Genomic DNA, 25475 nt, shown 5'->3' with positions numbered 1-25475 from the left:
AAACTGTAAAGGGATGATTTCTGACCAAACTGATTTCTGACCAAACTCCTGGCCAGCATGTAAAAAACACTTTCAGGTACTCTATGCCTTGATGGCGTTAATAAGTTTGACACCCTCACATGTGCAAAATTGTTACTCCCTAGGTGCACCACCACCCAATCCAGGACCTCAAACATCTCCTCAAACCTCGAGTAAACTACTCCACGTCATGCCCCTAGCAAATTTGGAGTACCCATATGAAAGTGTCAACAACAACAAAAAAAACTCTTTGAGGGCAAACATTGGAAAGAACACCCCCCCAAAGTGGCAGGCAGCATAACATCAATCAGGTAATTTATTCCACCTTAAATAAACTTTATAAGCTTCTGACTTCCAAAAACCTAACTTCTTAATAGCCTCGATGGACTACCTGGCAGCCAATTCTAGAAGAGTGAGTGCGTAATTAGCTTCCATTTGATCTAGAGCACACTTACATTTCCTAAATAGTGAACAGTGAATATGTATAAGCAACCGGGCATATCTGATTATCAGTTGGCACCAGAACAGACCCCCAACTCCCTCTCTGATTGGTCTGTCTTTGATCTATAAATCTTACAGAGCAACAGATCTGACTTAAACACAACATTATCTAAACGTAAACTGAAAACAACTGAACTTTTATTAACCGCAACCAATTCCCCTATTCTAATTGTCAAGCATACACTATGGGGTCTATTTACTAAGCAGTGTTAGGAGACAGAGTGAAAAGTGATTAGAAAGTGATAAGGTGCCAGCCAATCAGCTCCCAACTGTCATCTCACAGGCTGTGTTTGAAAAATGACAGTTGGGAGCTGATTGGCTGGCACCTTATCACTTTGTTATCACTTTTCACTCTGTCTCCTAACACTGCTTAGTAAATAGACCCCCTAAGGGGTTTATGTATCAAGCAGTGAAAAGTGTGGAGAAGTGGACCAGTGGAGAAGTTAACCATAACAACCAATAATAGGTAGGAGCTGATTGGTTGCTACGGGCAACTTCTCCACTGGTCCACTTCTCCACACTTTTCACTGCTCCTAAAAGAGAATCCTGGGCAGTCTTCCCTTCCTTTCCCTCTGTTGCGAGGGACAATCACTCGAAGCTGACAAAAATGTCTTAATTGTACATGTAACCAAAGCCTTCAAAGCGAGCCCAGCAATGCTGGCCTGATAATCTGCCAGAGACAAGAGGGGCAAAGTAAACCACACAAAACGAGAAAATGTTGGACGACTTCCACTCCTCCTTTCCTGGGATCAGTAAAGTCATTATTACTTAAGACACATTACTATGGGGCATATCCAATTCGCAGCGGGATTTTACCAGCGGCTAATTGACAGGCAAAAGATCCGCGACGCGGGGTTTAGCTATTCAATTAAATAGCTATTTCCCCGTGTCATTAGACCGGGACTCCCGCGCGAGAACACACTGATTCCGCGAGAACTGCGGAATCAGTGTGTAATACCCTCTCGCGCGAGGCGGAATAGGGTGGCCTCATGCTGATTTTACCTCGCACCTACATGAGCTGCGAGGTAAAGTCAATCAGCGGGGACTCGCGCGCAGGGTCTCGTGGAATCCCCGCTAATTGAATCCCGTCCAGCGCGACAATTAGCTGCGGGGTTTAATTGGATATGCCCCTATGATAGACAAGCCCTATTTCCGGCAATGGAAGCTGGAGTGACCTCTTTTTATAAGAAATAGGGTCCTAATATTGAATCACTTGACTAAATGCAAACTGCTTTATTGAAAGTATTTGAAACCACCTCCTGGTTTCTTTATCGCAATTTGTCTTAGGTAGATTTATTATTGTTTGATTGACTATTGCTCAATATATAACACTATAGTTGTATACAGGTCCATCTGTTTCCGCTTGAAATTCTTTTTTTCAGTGTACTCTGGTATCACCCAGTTCTCTCCTTCCTCTTGTTGATCCTTTCCCATCCCCTCCCCCTTTTTCTTTTCCTTATGACTTTTCCTTGATATTTTTATATTACTTGATATTGCTGGGTTGCGTATTTTGACACTGCTGTTTCCATTTCTATTTTATATATTGTATTTTGATATATTTTATATGGAAATGCATTGTTCTGAGACTTATTTTGTTGCTCCAATGTAAGACGCATTTTGATGTTATTGTACAGTATTTTGTATTGTTTTATTATTTTTGTAAATAACAAGCAGATTTTTGAAGAAAAAAAAACAAGAAAATACATCCACAATCTTGTTTTGTACATCCGGAACATTACATGCCAAAAAAAAATCAATATTCTCTAGCAGGCAAAACCGCATAAGATGACTCAACCAGAGCCGGAACTGATTCCATTCTCTGATTACTGATAGCTTGAACGAAGCCAAGTTATCACACCACAAAGCTATGCATCAGTTTCAAAGCCTCTTAGCCCATACAGATGTGTCCACGTACATATGTCCTCTGTGTGCTACAAGTCGTGCCACACATAACGCGGGAACGCTATGTGACTCTGTAACGAGGAGCGTCATTTCATGTGACTTTTTCCCTTAAAATGCATCTATTCACAAAGCGATGTGAATAGGATACACAAGCAGCTTATGCTGATTAAAATTATATGTGGCATGCTTATATTCTGTGTGCGACTGCGGTTATATCTGTGTGCAAAATGCTACATTACAGTGTCACTGGCTCTGCAGAAATGTGAATCAGGTAATGAGCCTTTTTTACTCCAGCAGTCAATCTCTCCAAGCAGCGGCAAAAAAACTCTACCCATTGGGATAACCCAGCAAGCGGAATAGAACAGTCCTAAAAGAGCCTGCATTTGTTTCAGCAATACTTTTTTCATGTCCACAAATTCTAGCATCATGCTTTTCAACTTATCCATTTCATCTCTAGGTAAGCAGCACAAACCCAATGAGGTATCGATCCGGTACCCTGAAAGATAAGCCAAGACGTACAGTAGGCTCTTCTGTCTTGTGTTTGGTGACTGGAATCCCCGCACTGAAAAAATAAGCTCTCTACACAAGAATCTACTTTCCGGTCCTTCCAAAAAATAATCATCTAAATAATGTGCAACCCCAGGCTGATCAGTGCTCGCTTGGATGCACCATTGCAAAAAGGAAGTAAAATTACCACAAACTAACAGGAAATTTAACAACCCATCAGCAGACATTTGTCTACAGAATATAGGCCCATGATTTTGAACCCTTTACTGTATATGAAAAGGAATCTGGGTGTAGTAGAGGAATCAGATAAAAAGCAGACTCAACGGGCCTGATTCAGAGATGTATGCAAACTGTACGTTCAACTTTGATACTGGGTGATCAGCAATGTGAGATTGTTCGCAGTTTCCCCTAAGCCACAGCATGATTGACATGTTGTGGACATTTTGGGGAGAGTCAGTGGCGGTGACAGTGTCTGGTTTACAAAATGGGGGCATGTCCAGGGGCAGTGAGAGCAGTTACTAATTACTAGAGATGTGCGCCGACCCCGGTGTTTTGGTTTGGGATCTGGATCTATCCTGGTTTTGGATCTGAATTGGTTTTGCCAAAACCTCACCTCCGTGTTTTGTTTTCGTGTTTTGGTTTTGGATCTGGACATTTTCTTAAAAAATCACAAAAACATCTAAAATCACATAAAAAGGGCCTGTTTTTGTTCCTACGGTATAATTAACCTCAATAACATTTATTACCAGTAATTTCCAATCAATTTTGACTACCTCACAATATAATTTGCTTCATCTAATTAAGGCCAAAAGGTTGCATCCAGCTAGCTAGCTGACTAAGCTAAGTGACACAGTGGGCGGCACTAACATGTGGTAGTTCAGTTTCTAATTTCCAACATGGATAAAGTGTGTTATACATTGTGGGTTGGATTCACCAATAGTGCACTTACTGTGACAGCAGTGTCGGCAGAGTGGGGTTGCTGACAGTGTCCTCAGTACATGGAATGGCAGTGCTGCGGTGCTGGCAGTTTCCTTAGTGAAGGGTACCAGTGATGTCAGCAGTGCGGGGGTGCCAGCGGTGTCTTTAGTGCAGGTTTGCTGGCTGTGTTGGCATTGTGGGGGTGCCAGCGGTGTCTTAGTGCAGGTTTGCTGGTTGTGTCGGCAGTTCGGGGGTGCCAGCGGGGTCTTTAGTGCAGGTTTGCTGCTTGTGTCGGCAGTACGGGGGTGCCAGCGGTGTCTTTAGTGCAGGTTTTCTGGCTGTGTTGGCAGTGCAGGGGTGCCAGCGGTGTCTTAGTGCAGGTTTGCTGGCTGTGTCGGCAGTGCGGGGGTGCCAGCGGTGTCTTTAGTGCAGGTTTGCTGGTTGTGTCGGCAGTTCGGGGGTGCCAGCGGGGTCTTTAGTGCAGGTTTGCTGCTTGTGTCGGCAGTACGGGGGTGCCAGCGGTGTCTTTAGTGCAGGTTTTCTGGCTGTGTTGGCAGTGCAGGGGTGCCAGCGGTGTCTTAGTGCAGGTTTGCTGGCTGTGTCGGCAGTGCGGGGGTGCCAGCGGTGTCTTTAGTGCAGGTTTGCTAGCTGTGTCGGCAGTGCAAGGGTGCCAGTGGTGTCCTCATTGTGAGTTTGCTGACTGTGTCAGCAGTGCAAGGGTGTTCTCAAATCAGGGTGTCGGCAGAGTGGGGGTGCCAGTGGTGTCCTCAATGCAGGTTTGCTGACCGTGTCGTCAGTGCAGGGGTGTTCTCAATGCAGGGTGCGGTGGTGTCGGCAGAGTGGGGGTGCCAGCGGTGACCTCAGGTTTGCTGACAGTGTCGGCAGTGTGGGGGTCGCTGACGGTGTCCTCAGTACGTTGGGCAGCAGTGCAGGAGTGTCGCAGCAGTGGTGTCGGCAGCAGGGGATTCTGCCAGTGGGGGTGTCGGCAGCGGGGGGTGCCGGCGGTGTCCGGTGGCGGGGGATGGCGGGCGCCATCTTCTTTTTCTTGATTGTGCTGTTTTCAATGGGCTTAACGCTGATTGGTTGAGAGCCGTGTCAGACGGCTATCTCAGCCAATCAGTGTTAAGCCCGCTCAAAACAAAACCTCGCGACTCGACAGAGGGGTCACGAGGTATTGCCTCGGGTCAGGGATTCAGGGCAGGCAGGGAGATATGAGCTGCGCTTGGATCGACCCGATCCCCGAAATTCAGGTGGGTTTTGAACTCTGAGATCCGAACCCGCTCATCTCTACTAATTACCTGGGCTCTGGCTTGTTGGAGGGGCCCGGCGGGGGCCATGGTCCACTGCCGCAGCTCCCTTTTCACTTACTTGTCAGCAGCCCAGCACACACTGCTGTGTGCTGGGCTGCAGTGGGACCAAGGAGACTGCTGCTAATGAGCAGCAGCAGGCTCCTCTCCTCTCTCTGTGGGGGGGGAGCGATCACACTGATCGTATCCGCCCTGGACTTGCCCCTGGCTGAGAAGCACACAACGCCCCCCCCATCAGTGCGCAAATATTTTTTTAAGGGGGCATGGCCATGCCTCCCACTATTAGACCACACCCCGAGTGTAATAGGGCCTGAGCCAGCTCTCTGTGCATGTCTCCCCCATTTGGTAGACCTGTCTTCAAATGCAGACATCCTACCCATTTTGAGCAAGCTTAGACTACGGTTGCAGTACTTGGATCTACAATGCCGGCAGTGAGTGTCTTTACCCTACAGACACCTCCTGAAGCATTAGGCTTTTTTTGCATCGTTGTTGCATCCAAAGACACACCAGCAATGCAAATAGTGTACAACTCAGGCCCTGTATCCACTTTTACTAACAATGCACCTCCAAAACCTTGAATAATTGCTAAGGCCTGCTCAAACGACTGGTAAATGACTCTACAATAATTAGGATTAAAGCGTTGTGTATGGACCCACCTTCTGGGTATGATAGGTATAGAATTAAGCAGATCTTCCCAGGTTCCTTCCTATGTACAACCCCCAATGTTGAAACGCACATAGTCTTTATGGATGGAGAACAAAAAGATCCACACATGTGGCCTAATAAAATTTATACGTCAACCTTAGACCTCACCCTAGTGGATTTTAGGTTATTTTTAGCCATGGCCGAGACAGACCAGCAAAAAGGCAAATTAAAACCAAAATGAAAACCATGCAAAAAAAGTTTTGCCTCCCCTTGAGGGGATAGCGACTAAGTCAATGTGCTACAGGTCTGATTTAGAATTGGAAGCATAATACAGCTATGACTGCATCTTTTTCCGCAGAGCATCTTTATGCTAATGCCACAGCCGATGGGATTCATAAAGAGACAATGCTTTGCATATTAAGACGCACCAACGGCTGCACATCAGTTACACCATCGAACATTTCACCAGCTCAATGGAGGCGTGGATTATCCATCTGAACATGGCCATCGAAATCAGTGCAACTGCAACAAAAGCCGCAGTCGCTAATCACAACATGCCCATGTCTGTGTCTGGCTAGCCACCCCCTGTTACAACACAAGAACGCTCACTGAAATTGCCTCTTTCTGAGTCCAAAATCATTCTGCTACTTTTGCTGGTAACCATCAAGATCCATGTGCAAAGTAAAAGAATAATCCGCATGCACTCACTGCTGAATCGGGCCCTGACTCTTCCCAATTACCAAGGCAGAAAGCCTAATTTAGCACTGCTTTGAGGTTTTCCCCTACCTGCTGACTGACACCGCACACCTTGCACCCATTATAGATACTCCACGGGATAAGTCTAGTAATTCACTTCTGGGATGGTTTGGGGATGAGTTTACAAATAAGGATGGCTAGTTCTTAAATGTGAATATTATTTTATGTAGGGTCTGTTTGAGCATGAAATAGGTTTGTGTATTACACTGTAATAATATTAATTTAATGTTAGGGTTGGATGTGGACCTGATGATACATCCTAGAGTTCTGTAGAAAATCCTCAGAAAAAGTTAGTTCTCTGAGATTTTACATCACTTTGATTCTTCTCGCCCAAATGTTGATAGTGCTCATTTGTGAGGGCACTGCGGGACCCTTGTGACACCATAAAATAATGGATAAAGATAGGGCTTCTCTCTTCTATCAAAGTGTTACTGCAACTGTTGCGGTAACTGGGAGTAAGAATTAAAAAAATACTTTTTTAATAAAAGCATTTTTTCATGCCAAAATTAGGTAAAATATAATTTTTTTTATTTTTAACTTCAAGGCATCCTATGACTATATAAAGAAATAAATCTAGAGGATGAGTGCATTTAGCGCCTGATTCAGAGATGGGAGCAATGCCGATTAATGCGCAGTTTGAGCGATTATCGGTAGCTGGGTTGTTTATTTTTTAGAGTAAACACTAAAAGTTTCAGTAAGTTTGTCTTTTCAGTAGGTTTTTCATTAGTTTGCAGAGGAAATAAAATGCATTTAAAAATGAATTATTCTGGAAAGTAAAGAATTTTTTTTTAAAAAAGGGGACAATTATTGCTTGTTAATGTACTCATATTCTGGGCCCAGGAGACTTTGGGTGGGTTTGACTGTTGGAAGGGTCACAGCTACACCCCCTCATTGTATACAATGCTGTGGTGCTCTTCATGTTGGTGTGTACAATCAGGCCCGCTGAGAGCCGCTTCGGGCCCGAATAATAGGGGGCGTGGCCTAATCGCGGTATGCGTGGCCACGCCCCCTTCAGGAAAAAAAAAGATTAGGAGGGGTGCGCTCTGGGCCCCCTCAGCCCTGCTCAAAGCCAGGGGGGGGCGCGATCAGTGTGATCGCTCCCCCCCACAGGCATAGGAGACTGCTGTGGCTGCTGCTCAGCAGCCACGAGCAGTCTCCACTGCAGCTCAGCACACGCTGTGTGCTGGGCTGCTGTGAGGGAGGGGAAGCGGCGTCGGACCCGGGCCCCCGCTGTGCCCCTCAGGAAGCCCGGGTCCCGGTAATCTGTACCCGCTCCCCCCCCTCTCGGCGCCCCTGTGTACAATGGCGGTATGCACATTGATTGTGGCATTGCAGAGCAGCCTCTCCTGCACTCCCGGCCCCTACGGAGGCCTGGGTCTACTGTACCTGCTCCTCCTCCTCTCAGCGCACAGGTCATGTTATAGTTGCTCACAGGAAGGCAATAAACCATTGCGTGACCCAGGATCGCAATAATGTGCTGAGACCGCTCATTCTTAATGGTATCTCAGTGACTTTGTTTCACTTTAAATGTGAGAAAGATATGCAAAGTTTAGAAGAAAATCAGGGTGAGTATCTGGAGGAGCAACGAAACCATTGTTGAAACTAGTGGAGTGAAGAAAATCACAGACTGATAGATGTCTCTCTCTTGACACAGATTTGAAGTGATGTCATAATCATACTCCTTACAATATGCTCTAAAATAGAGGTTTTCAACTGAGGCTCCTGTCACTTTCAGATTTATCATATGGCCATACAAGAACCTGGTATGTAAAAAACTGCTTCTGGTAACAGGAACCTAGGAGCAGCTGGCTCTGTGAATGAAAGGAATGCTAGCTGCCTACTTATTATTTTCTTATTGGGAGTTTTGTCACCTAGCAACAGCTACCAGATGATGTATTATTACTATGTTGTATTGATAAGGTTACACTAAGTGACTGTAGTGCCATACAGTGACAAATCATAATGATACAGAAAAAAAAAATAATTATAAAAAGATCTAAACAGACATTACAAGGGGAGTCAAACGGTGAAATAATTAGACAAAAAAGTAAGTAGTACTCAATGACAAAATCAGTAGTACTCAATGACTCAGTGGAAGCTCACTGTAAACAGGGATAGCGCAGGTAGAGATCATCACACTGGCCTGTTCTATTTTATGATTTGTATCTATGACTATTCGGTGCTGCAGAGTTTTGTGGCATTTTTCAAATAAATCTTGATGATGATGTATTAAATTCAAATTGTCTGCTAGTCAGTTTTGTACCCTGACTAGTAAATTTATGTTACATGTTTCAGCAACTATAAGTATAAAAAGAAAAATTCTGCAGTAGCTGGTCGTGTGCACAGTAGCATGTAAGAGAAGGCTTAAAGGCTTGAGAACAGCTGATCTAGTCTCTCGCTTGAGCATTTCAGCATTCACTAAACGCCTGGTTACAAGTAGATAGATTAATTTCCTCGGTATCATCTCTGCTCCTCCTACAGTAAGTGACAATACAGAGAACAAATTACATTTGCAGATCATAAATTACTGCAAACTTATATCCTACCATTGTTGGCTGGCGTGGATTGGGGAAATGCAGCCAGCATCCTTGCAGTGTAGGCTGCTTTCTTATTGGTAGTAATATCAGCTTGCATTGCTGTATTGATCATTCAGGGGTCTGTTTACTAAGCAGTGTTAGGAGACAGAGTGAAAAGTGATGAGAAAGTGATAAGGTGCCAACCAATCAGCTCCCAACTGTCATTTTTCAAACACAGCCTAATATCTGCAATCTGGCTGTCTACATTATGTCAGTGTTGACTTTGTTGATGGAGACATGTTCTAATCAGACCATCCTGACATTATGCTGTTGACATTCTAAATGTTATGATGACTGCATACTCTTTATCTAACTCTTGAATGGTAAAGGAACTTTTTAGCCAATCTCATGAATTCTCTAATACTTTGAATTTAGGAATTCAATTTTCTTAAGATCATTCAGTATTTGCTTTGTATGGTTTTCTGAGTTATATGAAGGTTATTGTTCTTTCAAATTCTGTAACACTAAAAACTAAATGTGAAACACATTGGCTATAATTCTAGTTTGTGAACATTATTGTTTTTGATTGTAGAAATATAAGTCCCTATGGGTACTTGCCAGGAGGAGTTGCGGATTTTATTTCCCATATAGTTATATTTTATTTTTATAATTTAGTTTTATTAATCAGAAGCTTATTTAGAGCATATCTTGCCTCAAGTTCCCATTAGGGGTTATTTCTGAGATGCTAGCGGTGCTAAGACATTACTTTGTGTCTGTGACAAACCATGTTACAATGCAGGAGGTACAGTACAAAAAATTTTTTTTTTTCATGCAGGGCAAATATTGGCTACTTTTGCATGTAGCTGACAAATGCTGGACAGCTTTATTTTTACACTGCAATTTAGGTTTTAATTTGGATACGTTCTTTTCTTAAATCTACTTTAAATCTCTCTGCACATTTTAAATCTTCCCACAAAGTGGTTTTACCAAAGTGCAAGTACTTGCTTATTTTTAATTATGCATCCAACTCAGAATCAGACCCTTAGGTGATACATCAAAGTTTTTTTTTTTTTCTAACTTTTACGTTAGTGTAAACATTTTGTTTTTCAAGCAGGAAGCCCAATATGTATTTTGCCTCCAATGATACATACTTATATTTCAAAACACTTGTCATCATTTTCTTTATTCAACCTTCAGGTGTATATTGTCCTCCAGATGAATCTCAAAACATAAAAAAAGAATAAAACACAAAACTGGTTGAAACGCCCCTTAAAAAAAGCACTCACATATATGATGTGAAGTTAGGCATATGAAGCTGTTCCAGTTTAGCATGAAGTATCTACTTTCCTCATAACCAAAGATTCCATACCATGGTCATCAGGGGCGGGCTGAGCCGGGGGGCAGGGTTCCATATGCCCCCCGGGCCGGTACACTTTTCCTTCAGTGAGGGCCGCTGTCACTGCACAGGACTGACGGCCGGGTGACAGGCAGAAAGTGCTCTGCAGTTGCTCTGACAATATAACCACATTCTCTGCCTGTTACCCGGCTGTCTGTCACATCCATGCAGCTTGTAGCTGCACACTGAGCACTCCTTCCAAGTCCGCTCCGCAGCAGGAGCTATGCACTTTGCATTGGTACACTACCTGCTTCCTGTCTGAGATGAGACTGTGACAGTCCCTCCCTGCTTGAAACCCCTGAGTCTTCACCCCTGCTACTGAATTTACTCCTGTCAGTGTTCCGAGCAAGACCCCGACCCCTCCTCTACCCTCTCTCACATTTCTAAACTGTTTCCTGTCCCCTACTAATGCTCCGCCACTCACCAGGAGACCCCGCCCCCTCTTCTACCCTGTTTATTTTAATCCACCTCCTCCTGTCCCTGCCCAAGACCCCGCCCCCTCACCCGAGTCTCCGTCCCCTCTCAAATCTATCTTGTCTTTTGTATCTCTTCCTGTACCTGGAGCTTCTCAGGGACCAGACAGATCCTTCCAGACAAGTGTGTCAGTGGAGATATGAAATGTTTAAATTACTGTGTATTTGAGGGGGGTGGAATACTTATGCAGTGGGGAGAGGTATTTTTTCTTTTTTTGTGGGGGAGGGGGGTGTTTTAATAGTGTCTGTGCTGGGGTTGGTGTAATAATATGTGTTTATGGGGGGTATTATTGTTTTGTGTTAGGGGATATTTATAATATCTGTGTTATACGTGGGTCTCTGTTGGTCTCTGCATTATCTGGCGATTACTGGGATGCTCTGCATTATCTGCCAACCACTGCGATGCTCCCTGATCTAGTGGCTATTGCGAACCTCTCTGCATTATATGGCACATCACTGCAATGCTCCCTGATCTAACGGTCACTGCGAACCTCTCTGCATTATATGGCACATCACTGCAACGCTTCCTGATCTGTCGGTAACTGCGAACCTCTCATCATCATATGTCACATCACTGCAACGCTCCCTGATCTGGTAGTCACTGCGAACCTCTCTGTATTATATGGCACATCACTGCGACGCTCCCTGATCTATCGGTAACTGTGACCTCTCATCATCATATGGCACATCACTGCGACGCTCCCTGATTTGTCTGTCACTGCGAACCTCTCTGCATTATATGGCACATCACTGCAATGCTCCCTGATTTGTCGGTCACTGCGAACCTCTCTGCATTATATGGCACATCACTGAGAGGCTCCCTGATCTGACAGTCACTGCAAATGTCTCTGCATTATATGGCATATCACTGTGATGCACCCTGATCTGACAGTCACTGCAAACCTCTCTGCATTATATGGTGCATCACTGCGACGCTCCCTGATTTGTCGGTCACTGCGAACCTCTCTGCATTATATGGCACATCACTGCGACGCTCCCTGATTTGTCGGTCACTGCGAACCTCTCTGCATTATATGGCACATCACTGAGAGGCTCCCTGATCTGACAGTCACTGCAAACCTCTCTGCATTATACGGCATATCACTGCAATGCACCATGATCTGACAGTCACTGCAAACCTCTCTGCATTATATGGTGCATCACTGCACTGCTCTCTGATCTGGCGGTCACTGAGGAATAGTCCCTGTATTGTATATTTTTAAGTAGAATGGTTTCTGCATTGTATATCCATCACTAGAGTACTGTGAGCATTTTGTAGGGGTCACTAGAATGGTTTCTGGTTTGGGATGGGGCTGGTCGCTGTATTTGTTAAAAGCTCTTTGACATAACAATTTTCAGATATTTCATTGGCTATTTAAAGCACGCACACATTAGACAAGCCTTACCTACAGAGGCTATTATCATGCGTCTTTCCCTACTGCAATGCGCTGGTGGAAAAACTGGCCACGTACTTGTGCCTGCCTCCCAGGCTAAAAGTTGCCAGCCAGCCCCTGATGGTCATATAAGAAAAAATAGTTCTCATAGCGTGATCCCATACCATAACATTTATTTGACATTAAAATCACACAAAACATACATAAATTAATTAAAGGGTCAACAGATTGTCCCCTATCTGACATAATAATAATAGCAGCCTTGAAAGTTTTCTGTGTTCCCGGGGGTTGTATCACAGGTGCCCAGCAAAGAACATTTTCTGTCTGAAGGTTCCCACTGCTAACAGCTCCCTTTTACTAAAGTGTTTCGACTGGTCTTTTTAAAGGCAATGTGTTTGTCCTAACCAGAGTCCATATTTATATCATGGGGAACCAATCAGGAACTTTCCCAAGCATGTTTCTAAATTACATTCTCCACGTTCAGAAGGTTCTACACATCTTAAAAAATATATCAACACACAATTTTTATCTATAGAAAAACATCTCCTAACTGAAACACAATAAAAAAAACTCCTTCAGAAAGTCTTTTTTTTTTTTTAAATCGGCACTACTGGAAGTCGGCATCTTGTGTACTTCCAGTTACTGCAGTCATGCAACCAGAAGTTCCCACAGCAAGGCGCCAAAAGTTCATATAGATTGACATATCCGGATCTGGAACTGGAGGTTACAGCAGCGTGGACTTCTGGCTAGCGGTAATATAATGTGTCTATTTATTGCTTCCCATCCACAAAGTCCCTTGTTCTGAATACAACTTAAGGAGAGGTTCTTTGTTGCACCAAACACATTCTTTTGGTATACAAATCCACCGAAAACATTATGTCCACCATTTTAACTTAGTCTCTAATTCACCGGAAGTATTGTCTGCCATTTTTGTTAGGTTAAAGTCACAAATTCTCAAATTGTCCTTTAAAATGCAGATAAATAGATATAAAAGGTATTATAAAAACATAATCTAGACACACATGGAGATATGTAAACCTAATTTAAAAACCATTTGATCTCAAAATTCTTGTTCAGTCCTGACAGTATTAAAGTATTAAAATCATAAATGAATTACATTTTCAATCATGCCATGCAACTTGCCTGACACTAGCTGTAGCACCCCAACATTTTTAATACTTAATTCCTGATAACCATGTTTCTTTTTAAAATGCAAAGAAAGTGCATGTGCTTCAAAACCATTTTCTATATTTTGGAAATGTTCTGCATATCTTATTTTTAATGGTCTAGAAGTCCGACCAATGTAAAATTTTCCACATTCACTTTCTATAAAGCACACAACATTTTTGCTATTGCATGTCACAAGTCCATTAACCACATGTTGTTTATCAATAATTTGTAACTCATTGATTTTTAAGTTTTTGTCCTTCTTAACACATCAATACATAAAGCATGCACCGCACCTATAAAAAGTAAACTTTCTGAGGTGATTGATAATTATTTTTGGAGATGGTGACAACTCACTATTATTATATTTTTGAGGTTCTGTGCTCGTCTGTAGATCAATCTAGGTGGAGAGGGAAGAATACATGTACAGTATCTTTTACATTAGGGTTTTTTATTTTAATCTATTATTATCTAAATTAGATCATGTCTTTAGTGATCAAGAAATTAGTAATGACCCAGAATATGAGGATTTTGGAAATATAATGAAAATATAATGAAAAAAATAGAAAATATTTTATGAAGGAAGAATAGAATCTAGTGGGAAATGGTGACTTTAGAAAGATACCTATATCATACGATTATCCCATGGGGCCTATGGATAGCAAAAAAATGCAACTTTTACCAATTTCTCAGAAGAATTCAAATATGAATGGGATCTGATTATTAAAAATTGTTCTTTTAGGCTTATGACTCTAATTGTGGAAGTACATAAAAAAATGAGAAAATTATTGGAAGACATTTCCACTTGTAAAATTATGTGGCACCCTTTAATGAGCTGCCAAATTTTAAAGAAATTGAGATAGAAAGGAAATGAATTAAAAGTGAAAAAGAACTCAATACTAAGAAGGTATAGAGATATGAAAGAGTCTGTAAATCCTGAGGAGGTAGAAAGGGTTAACATAAACTCCTTGGCAGCAACAAAGGAAAATAAGGAAATATCCAAACAATAGAATACATTATTACAAGAAAAAGGTGTCCAAAAAAGGCCCTTTAGAATGGAGAAGGGACATAATGAGGGAATGGCTGAAATGGAATCAAAATTAGTGGAACAATTTCTACAGGACATAGTAGGTATGATGTATTAGATAATCAAACACCTGAAACTACTTTTTTAGAAAGGAGCTGATGAACTCCCAGATACAAATAATCAAAACATGTAGGAGAGAATGTAGAGGAGGTAAGAAGTAGAAACAAAAAGATAAAACAAGACAGAGAGAGAAATCTAGAAAGAAGTTAAAAATAAAATTTCTACATAAGTGGAAACAGCATCAAATAAGGAGAAGCTTTTTAATTTAATTACTATTTATTGAAAATGGAGGAAATATCCTTTCTGGAAAAGGCCTTAAATTTGCGCCTTAAAGCAAGTTAAATAGTTTTAATACTTTAATTGATCTTGAAAAATACTTACATAAACTGTCCATCATTTTTTTATAAAGACAGTGAGAATTTAGAGAATAATACAAATGAGGGTGATAGACCTTTTAAACCTAAATGAACATTTAATCTGATCCATACGAGGGGAACATTTATTGACACTTTTAGTGATCTGGTGAAGGGAGAATTAAGTCAGATTGAGTCTCAACAGGCACCTCAAAATTTGACTAAAAAAAGAGGAAAGCCTTGATGGATTAAAAAATATATGATGCCATTATTATAAAACCAACAGATAAGGGGGTTGGGATAGTTATTTTAAATAAGAGTGACTATGAGAATGAAGTTTTAAGACAACTGAAAGATGTGAATACATACAAAAAACAGAGAGAATCCCACTAATAGTAAAAATAAAAATGTGATTGCTTTAGTGGAAGAATATCAGAAAAAAAAGGAATAATATCTAAGAAGGAAGAACAATTAATTATTAAAGAGAATCCAACCATTTCTGTAATTTATCTCCTCCAAGGTTTTCAAAGACCCTATTAAACCCCAGGGAGACCCAATAATTTTGGGTGTAGACTCAGTAACGGAAAATCTTTCAGCATTTATTGATTTTTTTTTTCTTACAAGGATTGGTTACTTTCAATATATCTCACCTTAAAGATACTATAGGTGTTATAAATCATTTAGATGTACAATGTACAACCAAAAGAGAAAGAACTTTCAAGGTTGCTATTCTTATTACATCTGGAAGGGGGCCATTTGTTGAACTCTTTAATTAATTTATGTATGTTTTGTGTGATTTCTCTTAACCTTTTAATGTAAAAGGTTAAGAGAAAAAATGTATGATATGGGATCACGCTATGGGAACTTTTCTTTCTTATATGACCATGCTTTGGAAACTTTGGTTATGAGGAAAAAAGATAATTCATGCTAAACAGGAACAGCTTCATATGCCTATTATCACATCATGTTTGTGAGTGCATTTTTTTAACGATGTTGCAAGCACCCCTGAATTTACCCATTTCCAACTTAAAGGTGTATTGAAGATACATCTATTTATTTACTATTTATTCTAATTACCAGATGTAATGTCCATTGTTAAATTGTATTACATGATCAGTTATGGGTTCTATTCTCTATGTATTCCCCAAATCCCATCTCTCTCCTCTCCAGTCTGTGCTCAATGCTGCTGCTCGGCTCATCTTCCTCTCCAAACACTCTACATCTGCCTCCCCTCTTTTGCAAGCCCCCCACTGGCTCCCATTCCCTTTCAGAACCCAATTCAAGGCTCTTACACTAACTTACAAAGCCCTCACCCATTCCTCTCCCATTTACATCTCTGATCTCATCTCCCTTCACTCTTCTGTCCGCCCTCTTCGTTCACTTAATACACGCCGCCTTTCATGCCAATTGATTACTTCCTCCCACTCCTGCCTCCAAGACTTTGCCCGTGCTGCTCCTCACCTTTGGAACTCCCTCCCTCTCCCTATCAGACTCTGCACCTCTCTACCATCTTTCAAACGAGCTCTTAAGATCCACTACTTCATTAAAGCCTTCCAGCTCTCATCCTAACTTGCTGCTACATCTTCCTTTCTCCCGGCCCACCCCATTCTGTGTCACTCCTGTTTGTCTTCCCCTCCCTTAAAGAATGTAAGCTCTTTCGAGCAGGGCCCTCTACTCTCTTGTGCTTCTCCCTACTGTAATTTAATTTATCTCTTACTAGCCACTAGGGCAACTAACACTTGGCTGCTTATGCGGGCGTTAATGTCACTAATATAGCAATGTTTATCCATGTCCTGTATTGTATTGTATTGTAAGTCAATGGTTACTTTTTTGTCTATGTACTTTGTAAGGCGCTGCGGAACACTTGTGGCGCCATATAAATAAATGATAATAATAATGATAATAATAATAATGTATGTTTTGAGTTTCATCTGGAGGACAATATACACCTGAAGGTTGAACAAAGAAAACAAGGACAAGTATTCTGAAATATAAGTATTATCTTTTTATTTTGTGTATGTATTAGTGGTGATCATAATATATTTCACCATATTGTGCATTTCATAGATTTGTTCTGTGTTTCATTAAGGTAAATATAGGGCCTGATTCAGAGATGGAGGCAAATCCCATCACGACTGTGATTCTGAATGCAGTGGAGAATATGCTAATGACTTAGCTGATGTCTTGTGTATAGAGACAACCATCTCCGGCATCTCACCCCCAGGAGCTTACATACAAAAGTGGAGACATCGGAACATCACACAGTGGTCAGACATCGAACTTCTGAGCAAGCATATGCTGTCTCAGACAGGTCTCCAGATGTCCTAAAACACCAGTCTCCAGTATCAAACAAATTTGCTGAGACTCACTAGGGCACATCCAGAAAATTATACCGACATGCCTGCATTTTTCATACCACCCCTGTTACCTCCCCCAAACGCTGACTACCTGTCACTCACTTTGTGAATAAAACCTCCCTGCGACCACCGTCACTAATCCATCATCACAATTGCGCAGTGTGGCTTTGGCATATGCTCAGTGGCAAAAATATCTCTCCACTGCGTCCACACATTGATATTTCATCCATCTCTGAATCAGGCCCACAGTCCTTTACTGTTGAGTCACTTTGGGCCTTAAGTCTCTCCTATATCATTTGCTGTTCATTAGCACACATGCATGGGTGGGGATATCTGCAAGGCGCACTGACATATGTCTTGGACCAAGGTCAAACCACGTAATATGGCCTATGGTATTATCGGAAACTAGTTGTAATGATCTATGACTGACCCTAGAAAAGTCTATCCTGGAGTATGAGCTACATTGTCAGGAGTAACATGTATAGTCTCTTGCTGAAGACCTGCTGAGGATCTTCCAGCTGGGGACTGTGAAGATATTTTCTTACTTTCATATGTGTTTGTTGTGATGAACATTTGTAATTAGGCATGAGGCCCAAAACCCATTTCTTGTCCCCACCAGTAAACAGTTTGCCTTTCTGCACATGATCAATGCATGGCTCACTGTGTGCAGAATGCAGGGGTGCATCTTCTGATGTCAGGAGTGAGATCCAGGCATAACTTACTCACTGTGGACCAGACAGACTCTGTCATTCCATATTACCCTAGAATTCACGTGTTGGGCTTAAATATTTAATTCCCGGTTTATCCGATGTGCAGAGCCTACTTCACCAAACAAACAACTTTATTACAACCTCAGTCCTCGCATGCTTTCAATGTGATGCCTATTGCACTAATCAGGAACGCCTAACTTCAATTCTCCTTGAATTTTCATTTGACTTATTAATTTTGCTTTCAGGGCCACGTGCTCCATAATGCCACTTGTACAGCATTCTGGGAAGCAAAATTGGAAGGGCCAGCAGCAGCCAATCAGGTCTGCACTGTTTTCCATTGAAATCACCAGAGAACAGAGAGGAGCAGTGCATGGTACAGTATGAGATGTGACGGTGTCAGGGAAAGCCCATCTTGCCGCAGCTGCATCCCATTGGACCATTCCAGTTGAGAAATCATATTTTTAAACGCACAAATGACAATGGATTAGATACAATACCTCACATGATTTATATAAGATGGGTTTCAACTAGCAGTGCTTCATGAGTAATATGAATGAATGGGGTGCTTCATTACGTTATAGAGATATTTTTACTATTTCCACAAAAGACATTTCCAGTTGCAAATAGTCATCTCCCAATCTGTGCAGCTACACAAGTACTGTACTTGGAGGAAATCTAAGTAATGTAAGAATTAAATATGCTGTGTTTCCATATATTTTACAGTTAGTAAATGAACCGTAGTGTCCTCTATTTATTTTAAACATTAAGTCTGAGATTTGACTACAATATTTGACAAGTCTTGTAAGCAATTCATAATGAGGTACAACCAGAGGTCAAGGCTTGTGTTATATTGTAATTTGCATGTGGGCAATTACCCAAGATATTCTATACCCCATGGTGAGGTCCCACCATTGCTATCACTTGACGAAAGAGTTCACAAAAAAAGACAGTAGTTGCCTGCCACGGCTATCCAGTCAGATGTTTACAGAGGAAAAAGAGGGTCAGAAAGACCCGCAAGACTCTATTTTGGACCACTGTTATAGCCATAAATATCCAGTCTTTGCGTAAAATATAACCTCCAGGAAGGTCAATTGCACCAATTGACCTACCCAGAGGATAATATTTTGAATTACTCTGTCACTAGAAGATTTCATCATAAGATACTAAAGTATAGTAACATATAAGAGCATCTTTTAATGATTTCAGTACTAGGTGACTACAAGGATTGTGATATCTAGATTTATTTATTGTCTATGTAATTTTTGTATTTCTCTGTATGTGATTGTATACATGTTTTGTTATACTGTCTATAATATTGCGCCGCCCCAAGAGGGATGCCCCCGCATATCCCTTTTTGTGTATCATTCACACCTCACCTTTTTTGCCAGTGTTTGTCTTGTAAGTCTATTTTAAACAGATTTTTGATGAAATAAAGGTTATATTTTATGTACAGACTGGATATTTATGGCTATAAGAGTGCTCCAAAATAGAGGCCCTCATTCAGAGGCGCTCGCAAGAAGCGAGCGCTCATTCTGAATTAGGGCGGCCGCTTGTATGTTTTAGTGCGGCCTCCTGGCCGCTAGATAAGCTGTGGGTTACCACCCACAATTTTAGCGACCGACCAGGTTGATGGTCGCGATGGTCAAGACCATCGCGACCATCGGGACTTGCGACAAGACCCTAAGGTTGGGTCTCGGCAACCGCAAGCCCCAGGGAGCTTCCTGCTCTGATCGAGCAGGAAGCGTCCCACTGACATCACTGCTGATGTCAGTGCGGCCGCCCACAAAATGGCAGGCGTTCCTTAAGGAACGCCTTCGTTTGTGAAACCACCCCCGCCACGCCTACAAAACGGGCAGAGCTGTCGATCAACATCGACAGCCGGCCCTTTTGCAGTAAGCTCTTGAGCGAGAGAGTTTCTCTCTCGCTCCGGGGCTTGCGCACGCGCAGTGCGGCCGCTGCCCATGCGCAGGGCCTTAACATCGACCCGGTTGCGAGCGCTTAGCGCTTGCGACCGGGTCTGAATGAGGGCCAGAGTCTTGTGTGGGTATTTCTTACCTTCTTTTCCTCTGTAACCATTGTCCATTACTCTGAGCAGCACCACCACCACAATTCCACACAATACATACTATATTGTTGAGGATAGGGAACGTGGAGATAGCATACTCCATCACTTCTATTTGTCAGTAGACTTTATTTAATATTATAGTGATATCCTTGCCTGTGCAGTGATTCCTATTCCTCCTTCTCTCCTCCCTTTTCTTTACATTTACTGTCTCCAGTCAGATGTCACTGATAGTCTTGGCACCCAAGTAACATGCTCACTGATAACAAAACAACTTACATCCGTAAGGGTTACCGGCAGCTTACATTTCTAAGGCATGGAGTAAGTTATGTTTTCAAATATTGTATTATACCTGCTTCTCAGCCCATTCATGAGGAACAGTAAAGATAATAAGGAATATGTTACCTCTGTGATCTTTCACACGATGACAAGCCACAGGTGAGAAAAGATTGCAAGGCACCTCCGGAGAAACCTGCATAGGCTCCAAAAGTCCACCCCAATAAGGTAAGTTCCCTTCCAGGTAGTCCAGGCACAGTTTTGACATCCGACGCATTTCGAGCCTCAAAGGCTCTTTTTCAAGGCATGTCTAATTAATTTAGGCCTGATTTAGAGGTAAACTCAGCTGTGTCTTTTGCCAAGGTCACTTTTTTGTGCTAATGCCGCAACCTCTGTTCCTACTGAAATGCGTACTGGCAGCAGCGCTAATCCATCTCAGTGCATCTTTAGAAAACCATCTGTGCACGATCAGTCGCAATATCGAAGCTTACAGCAGCCCTATGGCAGGTCCAATTTCTCTGTCTGAACATATCGTCCTATACTGGTGCTACTGCATCTTTAAACGCAATCACTGTCAGCGACAAGTCCACTACTGGCTAGCCACCCACCTGTTATCACCTAGGAATGCCCATTAAAATCTATAGCTCTAGCATCTGAATTAATTCTGTATCTTGGTTCAGTAACCATCAGGATGCTTGTACAGTACTTCCAACATTGGCCAACTGTGTGCATATTGGAATTGCATGCAGTTAGCATGCATCTTTGAATGAGGCCCTTAGTGTGTTAGTGCACTGAGCAGCTGCCCAGGTTTGCCTAATGGTAGTGCTGACCTTGTGTGTGTGTCTAGTTACTTAATGAGTTCTAACATCACAAGTTGCAAAAAGTTATTTGTTAAATATAAATTATTGGTATATTGTATTTTTGTCTAATATGTGTTACAATGTGTTCTTAGACACTTATATATAAAAGTAATAACAATGTTATGAATAATAACAAAATAATGTATAATCCGGAATGATGCAATTTCAAGGCAGACAGTATGATTTTTTTTTTGTTTTTCTTAAATGTACCACTAAGACAACTGGATTAACCTCTACATGGATAATGCTGTAAAATAAAAGCCACATAAACCATATTAATACAGCCTCGTTTTTCAAAAGTTTATTTTAGGCTTGAAGACTAGACAATGTCATACTGATTTTACATCAACCTACATGATTTAAGTATTTACAAAAACATTTCAGTATTACACAGTTTGAAAAGTTGCAAAGGTTATCGTGTTTGATATTTCATACTCACTAATAAGTGAGATTCCTAACCCTCATCTTATATTTGCATGTTGCACAGTACCTTTTTGTCCTCAAAGCTCAAATAGTCATATCAAAAGAGAAAGTCAACATAAAACTTAAACCAGTTTTTGTGACAAGCCCTTTGGGTGTGTGGCTATAGTACATTGGGGTCTAAATGCAAGGTAAACATTAGCAAGATGGAATGGAAAGTTAAGATTAATCATAGGTCATATTTACTATGCAGAAAAAATTATGTCCTAAACGCCTAATGCTAATTCAAAGCTCCATTAATATGAATTAATATCCCTTTTTTGTTCTTAAAAAAGAGAACACTTAGCATACTCAAATGTGTCTTACAAATGCAAGTTATTCCATAATTTAATTTTCGTTTAAATAATTAATATACAAAATGGTCTGCTTCTAATAATACAAATAAAAACTACAAAATACTAAATATTTTAGCTGGTTATGTATTAATTAACAAAAAACGAAAGAACAATATTCCCTCTGCAACACTGGAGAATAAATGCCTTAAAAAATCTATATTTGGGCTGACACTCCAAGCATAACGTATTATTTGAGAAAATGTACATATTTTAGATGTTACTTTAAAATAATTAAATAATATAATTCTGTAAACTACCACATGGTATTATACTGTAAGTAATGGGGAGAGAGGGAATGGATTTCAATACGTGTAGATAGTGTGATAATGAAATAATTATAAAGTGCATTTTTTACCCAAAACCAAAAAAAATTCAAACAATAAACACAGCAACAAAAACTAAAGAAAAAAACTTTATGACTCAAACATTCTAGCAAATACTACAGTATATCATAAAGTGCAAAGTGTGGGCAGTGTTCTTAAATAACCAATTTACAATGAATTACCAATAGGTCGTTATGTTTGACTTTCCCTTTAATATTGTTCACCAAGGTTGAATACAACATCATACACAATATATATCTTTGAAGAACATTTTACAGACAGACAGGACATTGACATCTAGTGGCATTAGATATGCAGAACAATTTAAAAAATAATAAAAAAAATGAATAGAACACGGGACCTCAACAGTTTATCACATTGTTTGGACATGTTCAGCTCAGAAACGAACATATATGTGTATATGTCTAGTTCATCCTTGTGGCATTCTGCCATTATTTTATTCTACGCGCTATAAACGAGAATGAACATCCAGCCATATTTCTTCATAACACAAGAGTGCCTGTTTTCATGTTTCCTTGAGTTTTTAGCTTGTCTAAACTGAACTGATAGAACTAGAATATGGGACGCAATGAGAACACCCTAAATAACTGAGTATTGCAAGTAACCGTAACTTGAGCAGATACCACCACATTATGACACTCTTTATCAACTGGTGTTACCAAAAAACATTAGTTCCATCTACAAAAACACATATGTAAGTCCAGACTTGGAAAATGAATTGTACATCTTCCATACAATAAGCTTCTTTTCCAATGCTTCTATTATATATATATATATATATATATATATTAGTATATATACTGTATGCACATTTGCCATGTGTATATATACTGTATGCACATTTGCCATGTTTAACAAATTAAAAACAAAATGACACAGATATTGACAAATGGAACATATGTGTACAAGCCTATCATTTTTTCTCATCTCCCTCCATGCTACTGTATGCACCTAAAATAATTCTGAATAAAATAAATAAAAACATATTCTGTACGTGTATGCAATTATGCTAAGTAAAACGTTTTTATTACTGTTCTTATGCATAAAAGAATCTCCATAGAAATATAATGCCTTTGGAAAATTCAGAAGAGATGTGTTAGTATAATCTTGAATGTCAGTGCGTTCTGTGTCTTAAATTTTTTTTAAAAAAGGGACAAGATACTGATGTATTGTTACTTTTATGACATGCAGAAAATAAACCTCGCTCTATGCACTAGTTTAGTATTCAGGTCATTGAGGAAGGAAATATTTCTAACACAAGTAATAACATGCTTCAAGAACATGCACAATAGGATTGAAATTAAGAGGGGAAAAAAACATTATTGAAAGTTTGTAATTTCACAGGTGTAAATCAAATGGATTTCAAAAATCTTAGATGTAAATATTAATATTGTGATAGGCACGAGGGAAGCAATTAGGATAAAGCAGTCATCCCAGAGTAATCTTATTGCTAAGCTGCAGCATCAGTTCTAAAGTTTTAAACAAATTGTCAGTTGCCAACTTCTTTAGAGAATCGCTAAAATTGCAATTTCTTAGCTCATAAAAAAAATAGACATGTAAAACCAAAGAATGAGAATGATGCTGCCTTTCTTCCCCAACATATTTCAACCAGTGTGAACAACGCAGAAGAAAATTAAAACATCTTAATAGAAAGGGTTAGTATTTGAAGGGTAAATGGTGGGATCATTTTAGGGGCAGGCACAGACTACCTTGCAAAAACAGTTACCAGCCTACCAAAAAGTGAGCACTTAATTCAAATGAAAATCCATTCGTTTTTCTTTCAGGTTTTGCACAGTTTTTTTTAAATTTTCAAATGATGTTTTTTTATTGTATATTCATTTTTTTTTTTTTTTGAGGTGTCAGATGATGAAAGTTGTCAGTCCTCTTCAGTGCAACCTAATAGCTCAGCTCTTAATGTGATTCGTCCATACCATGACCAGGGGAGGATTCTGAAAAATCTTGCATAGATCGGTGGATCGATGACATTCTTTCTGTGGGTATCATTGTCAAAATTTCCCTGAAAAACCTTAAAAAAGAAAAGAAGATATAAATAAGTGAAGGAATAATTGCAGATTTAATATATCATTAAAAAATAGTTGTTTATCCATACACTGATAACAACATCCAGTATGTTTAGAGATTGCCAGAAGGATCGTAAACAGCCCTATGATGCTCCTTCTCTAAGGCTGAATGACCGGATCACATGAAGTACAATTAGTACAGTCGGGCATTGACCGCAAAAACAATGATATAGTGGTAATTGTTCGACTTCATCTTCTGTCTATTTCACCCCTAACCGTTCATTAGCTAATGTTAGCCGAGCTTGGCAGTCATTTTATACCCATACATTCTGTAATTTGTGGACATCTTGGGCTAAAAGTTCCTAATTGGCTGTCAAAATCACATTGTATATAGACATATCCATATAATTGTAAACACTCAACCCCAGGAGTCTGACACTTAGGGCTTCACAAGAGAAACAGTGGGTGGGAGAAGGAATAATAATGTAAAAAAAGAATTTTATTTACATTTAGATATTCTGAAAGATAAACACAACAATGTGCTACAATATGCTACATATTAGATACTGATATATGTTAGATATTACCGTAATTTCAGGACATCAATATACTCTACTAATTTAAAACAAACAGTTGCCCATATGAACATTAATGGAAAGACAGAAAGGAAATAGCCAAGATATTTTTACTTATGGTTTAGAGTGTTTGTTTGGATTGATTCTTGTGGGGTTTAGCTGTAAGCTTGGTGGCTGTGCAGAACAGTAGGCATCTGAAGCTACTAATAGAAGGGGATAGGGTTACATCTACTTATTCTGCAATCTAATTACACCACAAAGGGAAGTTCAGATTCTATTTTGTATTCAAATTCATACTCAGTACTCAGCAATGACTTTTGGGAATATGTAGAAGATAAACAAATCCATCACTCATCAATAGTAAAAAGTGGATGGCTTGCACCAAAGTGTGTTGTATACACTGTACGAGTCAATTACATCCATTTGTTTTTAATCATAATTACTATAATTAAAAACAAATGGATGAATCGATGGGCCAAGATGGTAGCAACTCAAGTTTGTGTGCGCCCTCAAAT

At 40.4% G+C, this 25475-nt stretch overlaps 1 protein-coding gene across 4 annotated transcripts in view; it reads right to left on the bottom strand.

Annotated features, from left to right (window-relative positions):
* Positions 1-21491: 21491 nt before the first annotated feature.
* The window catches only part of EDIL3 (EGF like and discoidin domains 3), a 681338-nt gene continuing 677354 nt past the window's right edge, over positions 21492-25475 (bottom strand). For all 4 annotated transcript variants that reach the window (XM_088457916.1, XM_088457918.1, XM_088457919.1 and 1 more), the window contains one exon: positions 21492-24390. In XM_088457916.1, the coding sequence (XP_088314042.1) occupies positions 24241-24390 (150 nt within the window). In that variant the 3' untranslated portion in view covers positions 21492-24240. The remainder of the gene's footprint in view (positions 24391-25475) is intronic.

Source organism: Taudactylus pleione, unplaced genomic scaffold, assembly GCF_031769625.1.
Source record: "Taudactylus pleione unplaced genomic scaffold, aTauple2 ptg000792l, whole genome shotgun sequence".
NCBI lineage: Eukaryota > Metazoa > Chordata > Amphibia > Anura > Myobatrachidae > Taudactylus > Taudactylus pleione.
Note: the sequence above shows the minus strand (reverse complement) of the source record. Positions and strands in the feature narration are given on the sequence as shown.